Source organism: Engraulis encrasicolus, chromosome 8 (assembly GCF_034702125.1).
Source record: "Engraulis encrasicolus isolate BLACKSEA-1 chromosome 8, IST_EnEncr_1.0, whole genome shotgun sequence".
In the NCBI taxonomy this organism is placed as follows: domain Eukaryota; kingdom Metazoa; phylum Chordata; class Actinopteri; order Clupeiformes; family Engraulidae; genus Engraulis; species Engraulis encrasicolus.
In genome coordinates, this window is record NC_085864.1 from 13,993,852 (window position 1) to 14,001,351 (window position 7,500).

At 45.0% G+C, this 7,500-nt stretch overlaps 2 protein-coding genes across 2 annotated transcripts in view; both read right to left on the bottom strand.

Annotated features, from left to right (window-relative positions):
- Positions 1-64, bottom strand: part of LOC134454182 (arf-GAP with Rho-GAP domain, ANK repeat and PH domain-containing protein 1-like) — a 57,530-nt gene extending 57,466 nt beyond the window's left edge. The window contains exon 1 of the mRNA XM_063205013.1: positions 1-64. This exon is cut by the window's left edge and continues 206 nt beyond it. The gene's annotated coding sequence lies outside the window, so the exon portion shown is untranslated.
- LOC134454811 (uncharacterized) overlaps positions 1-7,500 on the bottom strand; it is an 11,120-nt gene that overhangs the window by 2,515 nt on the left and 1,105 nt on the right. The window contains exon 2 of the mRNA XM_063205970.1: positions 5,959-6,718. Coding sequence (XP_063062040.1) covers positions 5,959-6,718 — 760 coding nt within the window. The remainder of the gene's footprint in view (positions 1-5,958; positions 6,719-7,500) is intronic.

Sequence of the window (7,500 nt, forward strand, 5' to 3'; positions counted from 1 at the left end):
CTCATGCAGCGACGAAGAGAGGAAGTGGGGACTGCTTTTAGAGATGACTGTGTTAGGGTGTGTGTGTGTGTGTGTGTGTGTGTGTGTGTGTGTGTGTCGTGGGACGGGACTTGACTTCCTGACTTTGTGTGCGCTGTGTAGACACTTAACAGTTTCAACACCAGAGAGCAGCGGATCACTAGCACATTGTATGAGTGCAAACTTACACACGCGCACACGCACACGCACACGCACACGCACACGCACACGCACACGCACACACACACGCACACGCACACACACACCCTAACACAGTAGTCCCAAAACTGCCCTAACACACATAATATATACAGCTAAGCACTAGCACACACACACACACTCACACACACACACACACACACACACACACACACACACACAGAGAGAGAGAGAGAGAGAGAGAGAGAGAGAGAGAGAGAGAGAGAGATACACACGGACAGACAGACACACACATGGATCAATTGTGCACTGTACAAACAAACACCCTAACATGCACAAGCAGGCGCACACACACGGATTTAAAGACAAACACACACAGATACCTAGTACATAACTAAATCTTCAAAACCCACAAGGATACTTTCAAATCCCCCACACACACCCACAGATCACTCATACACTGAACAAAAACTCACCCTAACACACAACCCAGACACACAAACATACAGCAGATCACTTGTAACCATAATAACAACAACACACACACAAACACCCACAGACTCAGACATGCAAATACACACACACACACAGACACACACAGACACACACAGACACACGCACGCACACGCACACACACACGCGCGCACACGCGCACACACGTGCACACACACACACACACACACACACACACACACACACACACACACACACACACACACACACACACACACACACAGACACACGCGCACACACACACACACACACACACACACACACAGGCATACAGGCATGTCAGGGTTTTTTTTTTTTTAAATCCCAACCACCATAGGGGGATCTATATTGTCTTCCTTTTTTTTTTTTCAATTTCTCTTCGTTTTTCTTTTAAAAGCAAAATGTACGTAATATACAATAAAGGATAATAAAAGGATACAGAAAAAAGGATAAAGACAGGAAAAAAAATACAAAACCAATCTGAGTGTCCCAGGCATGTCAGGGTTTCCCCCAGCACTTTGTATTTAAGGCCGCCACCTTGACATCAAACTCCTCCCACCTTCACAAGGTCTCCTTAAAAGATAAGTAGGTTCACCTTGAGGTAGATGTAAGCTCCCATCACACGTCTCAAACTACACAATGACATAGACTGAATTCTAATATGCAGGCTTCCTTGCTAACTTCCCTGCTTTTGACCTCGTGATGACGTCACTGATGACAGAAACTTAATTCAATATCTTGCAAAAGCGCAATTCTAATATCATATTCTCATTTGCAGATGTGAATGAAGAACAATCCCTCAAAAGTTGTCGTGGCTAGGCTGGCACGCACACTCACACTCACACTCACACTCACACTCACACTCACACTCACACTCACACTCACACTCACGCGCACACACACACACCAAGACATACACACACCCAGGCACGGCACACGTCATTGCCAAACAAGAGAGAGATATCAGTGAAGATGGAACCACTCAAAGTACATTGGCTCCACACACTCTCTTTACCTCTCCCCTCCCTCTCTCACTCTCTTTCTCGTCAAGCGAGAGTGATTGAACAGGACATGGAAACACTCAAAACACAGTGGCTCCATCTGGTGGCTCCTTACACACACACACGCACGCACACACACACACACACACACCATTTGGCCAGAACAGAGTGCCCACTGCCCAGAATGATCTCCGGTACCGGAAGCGACATGTGTTTTTATTTGAGTTGTCATTTCTGGACACGTGGTGACAGTGTATGCTTATTAATATCCTCAGCATACCAGTGTTTAAATTGGCTTTTGGGAGGTGGGGGAGCCCTTCACTCACGGTCAAAATAGCTTAAAAAAAAAAATTAAACATCGCCCCATCAGGCAAATACATGTATTCTATGAAGTTATTGCCCATAATTAATATCATACATAAATCAATGTATTACTCAGTTATGAGAAAAACAGCAGGGTACCCTCATTCCCTCTTCACTGTATTAGGTTGCTAAAAAATAGGAACAGTTAGACCAGTATCACACCTGATGCATTTATGTAGCCTACTTTTTAATATTCTCTCCTGTCAGTTGGCAACAGTATGCTATTGGACTGTCAGTACAGGGGCAAAACAAACGTTTTAATTCTGACCACCATCACTGCACCATCAAGCTACAAAGGTGTAGACCTAAGACTATTAAGAACTCATATTATTGATGTGAATAACAATTTGTTTTAAAAGATCATATTTTAACATGTTATCACATTTCAATTCTCCTAATTTATTTATTTAATTCTCTTAATAATGGCATGGGTTTAGCATGCATTTATTAGCACGTTTTATGCCTAATAAGTAACAAAGTTAAAAGAATAAAAATGCATGCTTAGGCTATGCTGTTCTATTACAGTGCGTGAAAGTGTGCACTGTCACTTTAAATCAGGCGGAGTCTGCAGAGAATCTTCTCACTCGGACACGTCTTTTCTTTACAGATTGCCCCTTTGGCTGACTGATTATATGGGCGTTCTTATTTCAGTAGTTTAGTTAGTTCAGCTATCTCGCTCCGTGCATATGTTTTAATTACACTTCAGTCGCATTAAGTAAATGCTTTTTTGCAAAGCAATAACTTTGGCAAAAGGCAGCAATAGATTGCTGCAATTCTAGCGCGAGAGAGACGGTGCAGTGTTCTACACGCAAAGCTAGGATGGACACGCAGGAATCCCTGTCATTTGCTTACTGTCTAAAAACTTTTAATACGTTCCTGGCATGTTTAAGCCCACATAAAAGTAACCTGCACCAAGTGGCTACACATTCTGACAGAACAATGGACGGAAATCCCAAACTTGATGTTGATTTCCCCCCATTAACAAACTGCTGTTAAAGTAGGCAGACACCGCTATTCTGCATGACTGTTTGGTTAACTTTGCCTGAAAGCTAGCCGATATCAAATTAAATGACAGCTTACCTCCGTTTTGTAAAAGGCATTGTATCTAGCCTACTAACTGTGCACATTGAACATGAAGGCGTGGAGGACAGGCTTGAAGTAGTGACAACTCGAAGCGGATCGAGTAGTTCTAGCTGTGAGAAAGAGCAAGCGCTCTGGACCGCTCAACTGTTGCAAAGTTGCAACGTTGCTACAAATTCAAATTGTGGTGTCTCGCAGCGCATGTGCAGAATGCAGATGCATAATAACTGAAATAATGCGAGAGTCCCTTAATCTTATTTCATGTTGCTATCATTATAAAACTTTCATAAAAATATGATATTTCAAGAAGAGGTGAAAATATATGAACTGTGAATACACTGAGGGTGGGGCAGCAGGAGCGTAGCTCCGTTTGGCTGTCCCTCCGAGGCGAGGAGGCGGAGCTGCGCTCCGGAGGGCTCCGCCCCAATTTAAACCCTGCAGCATACGTGTCTTTCGTATACGTGCCTTCTGTAGAGTGAAACATGGTACAGATACAGCTCTTATGAGGAGCTGCATGCATGCTGCAGGTGTTTGAGGGCTTTTATCATTGATTAAATCATGAAGTTAAACATGTATTGCTTTACGGATAGCAAATATGTCACCATCTCTCATTGAACATTGAATGATTTTCATTGTGTTGCTTTCCATGATTACAATGACCCTAAACATACACCTAAGGTCAAAGTTGATTTTCTGGAGAGGTGAGAGTGATTCAGTGATTAAGTATGACACCCAATCTGCGTATTTGAAGTGTTTTGAAGTGACTTATCTGCTCATTTTCACATTATGTTCGATAGGGGACAAAACTTTTGTCTTGTCAAAATCTGCCCTGTCTGTGTTCAATAACGGGTCAATCTTTCGTTGGTGCATGAAATTTATTTTTGTACATACATTTTCATTCGGTAGGGTTGTAGCTTTCATATGAGTGACTTCTGAAGCCAAGTGATTAATTGAAAGTCAGGTTATTAGCTGTTATTCCAAACAGATAGATAGGCGACAACTCTTTTGGAGGCGAGTGTATATCACACAGTCTGCTTATTTCCACCTACGCAACATTAACCGTCTCCGCCCCTCTCTCACTTCCCATTCTACCTCCATTCTTGTACACAGTCTTGTCACATCCCGCATTGATTACTGTAATTCTCTCCTCTTTGGTCTCCCTCAAAAATCTCTCCTCAAGCTCCAACTGGTCCAGAACTCAGCTGCCCGCATCATTACTAAAACCCCTTCCTGTCACCATATTACCCCTGCACTCCAACATCTCCACTGGCTCCCTATCAAATTTAGAATTCACTTTAAAATACTTCTCCACACCTTCAAGGCTATCCCCAATCTTGCCCCCCCTTATCTATCTAATCTTATCCACATTGCTGTTCCCTCCCGCCCTCCGTTCCTCTTCCTCCATTCTCCTCTCTGCCCCCTTTGCCCGTCTTAATACCATGGGGAACAGAGCTTTTAGCTGCTCTGCTCCTCAGCTGTGGAATGCCCTTCCCCCTGACATCCGCAATATTGACTCTGTGCCCCTTTTCAAATCCAGGCTAAAAACCCATCTATTTCAGATAGCCTACTCTTTATGATTCTTAAACTCTGTTTTATTTTATTATTAGAGGAAGTTATGCTATAGTATTGTACTCGTGCTATGGTATTTGTGAATAAATGTTACATTTTTATTGCTACAGTTAGTTGGCATAGTATTTTATGTGTTTGATGGAATTTGAGATCAATTACAATTACTATGGTTTCTATGGTTACTATGGTTTCTAATTACTATGGTTCGTCAGTAGAGACTTTATTTACCGGTATTTATGCTGAAGAAAATTAAGGTTTAGTATTACTATTAACAACCTGTGTGTGTGTGTGTGTGTGTGTGTGTGTGTGTGTGTGAGCGTGTGTGTTCCCACTGTGGCCAGAAGAGGCCAGTAGCACCAAACACATGAACACACACACACACACACACACACACACACACACACACACACACACACACACACACACACACACACACACACACACACACACACACACACACAGTTGTGAGCTCCTTCACTTGCAACACCCCCATCTCACCACCACAAACAGAGAGAGAGCGAGAGAGAGCGAGAGAGAAGTAGAGTATGTGGTCGCATTAAACTCTTTAAGAGCCGGAAGTCATGACCACCAACTGATGAACAAATTACACTCTCAGCCTTCTATCACTCCCCTCCCCTCTCCTCTCTCTAATATATCTCTGCATCATGTTCTGCTGTTTTATTTTTATTCAAATGTGTGAAACAGAACATACTGCTTGCAACTGTGGCACACTCACATATACAGTCACACATACACACACGCACGCATGCACGCACATGCACACACGCACACACACACATTGAGAGAGAGCGAGAGAGAGCAAAGAGTTTACATTTCACATTTGCTGTTTTTGTTCTTTTCTTGGAACCTGAGGGTTGCTGGTTCTCGAATACAATACTTGGCTTGGCATGAAAAGGTTGGTGTCTCAGCAACATTACGTACAGAATTAGACTGTTGACCAGAGAGAGAAAGAGAGAGAGAGAGAGAGAGAGAGAGAGAGAGAGAGAGAGAGAGAGAGAGAGAGAGAGAGAGGGAGAGGGAGAGGGAGAGGGAGAGGGAGAGGGAGAGGGAGAGGGAGATTGAGAGAGAGAGAGAGAGAGAGAGAGAGAGAGAGAGCGTAAAAGAGAGCGTAAAAGAGAGCGTAAAAGAGGGCTAGAGAATGGAGTGCAACTCCTCCAGCATGATAAGCCAATCCTGCTTCTCATCCTTCCAACTACAACACACACACACACACACACACACACACACACACACACACACACACACCCCTACGTACCTGCTGGGGGGCGTGGTCCTGGGGGGTCGTTGAGGCGGTGCGGGGGGTCGACGTGGGATAGCGGGGGGAGTGCGTTTGTGCACGGGGGGAGTGTGTGAGAGTGCGGGGGTGTTTGTAAGGGTGTGAGTGAGTGGTGAGGGGGTGTGTGTGAGTGGCTCGCCAGGTAGAGCGAAGCATTTGGGAGGGAGCGGGGGCAGCTGACTGGCAGCATATTCATACAGCTCCGACGCAGAGAGAGTACGAGGGAGCGGTGGAGGAGAGGAGGAGGAGTGCAGAGAGGGAGAGAGGGACGGAGAGAGAGATGGGTGTGGAGAGAGAGGGAGGGCGGTAGAGAGAGAGGGAGAGAGAGGAGGGGGTAGGCAGGATGGCATAGTGAAAGAGGGAGAGCGAGAGGGAGAGGGAGAAGGAGAGGGAGAGATGGATGGAGGGATGGAAGGAGAGAGAGTCGTGGAGAGGGAAGGAGGGTGGGCGGTCCCATGTCCTGTACGAGCGTCCTTGTTGGTGGGATCCTGGAGGCGTGGCCTGGGGGCTGGAGTGGGCTTCCCAGGAGCGCCGGACATAGCAACGGTTGCCGGGGCGTTGGTTGCCGAGGTGTCGATGACTGGTGTGGTAAAGTTGTGGGGGGGTCTGCCGTGGGAGATGCGTGGCGGGATGGGAGGGGCATGGCTGGGGGTGATGGGAGGGGCGTCGCCAGTGCCAACAGCCAATCCCAGCTTGGTCCTGACCTTGGGGACAGGTGTGGCGTAGTGGGTCTCGTTGGCTAGGGTAAACACACACACACACACACACACACACACACACACACACACACACACACACACACACACACACACACACACACACACACACACACACACACACACACACACACACACACACACACACACACATTATGATTATTTTTATATGGACCCAAGAGACAAGCAAAAGGTACGACATACAAATGCTTTTGGGAGAGGTTATTGACTGACAGACTGACAGACCTTGGTGACTTATACACTCCCATACACCCACAGAGGGATGTTTATTTGTCATGCTTAGAAATAAGTGCAAGGTGCAAAAAGTACAAGTCATGGGGAGGTAGGGGTGGGCGATACGGCAAAAAAGTCATATCACGTTTTCTTAAATATGAAATCCCAATTTACAATCTTCCATCGAAAAAATAAAAACAGCAAAAAAAGAAACAGGCATCTTATATACTTGCAGTTTGTATTTAGCAATTAATTAACACACTAATGAAACTCTCATAAAGAGCACAATTGGAATACAATAATGTAAAGAATAGAAGTGAAGACAAAAATACTAAGTAGGTATCACTTTGATACTGATAGTAAGCATCCTCATTGCAAGACGATCTACACGATTTCTCCACTTTGGCAGATTCAAGACGATCATGCCGATCATGTCGTATTCATCACGACTCAAGATGAATATCGTCATTAATGTCGCCACACCATGAGTTGAGAGGGTGGAAGAGGGCTGTGTAAGGGTAAGTCACCATAACCAATATACCATTAAACCTCGGTAACAAGACAATAATAA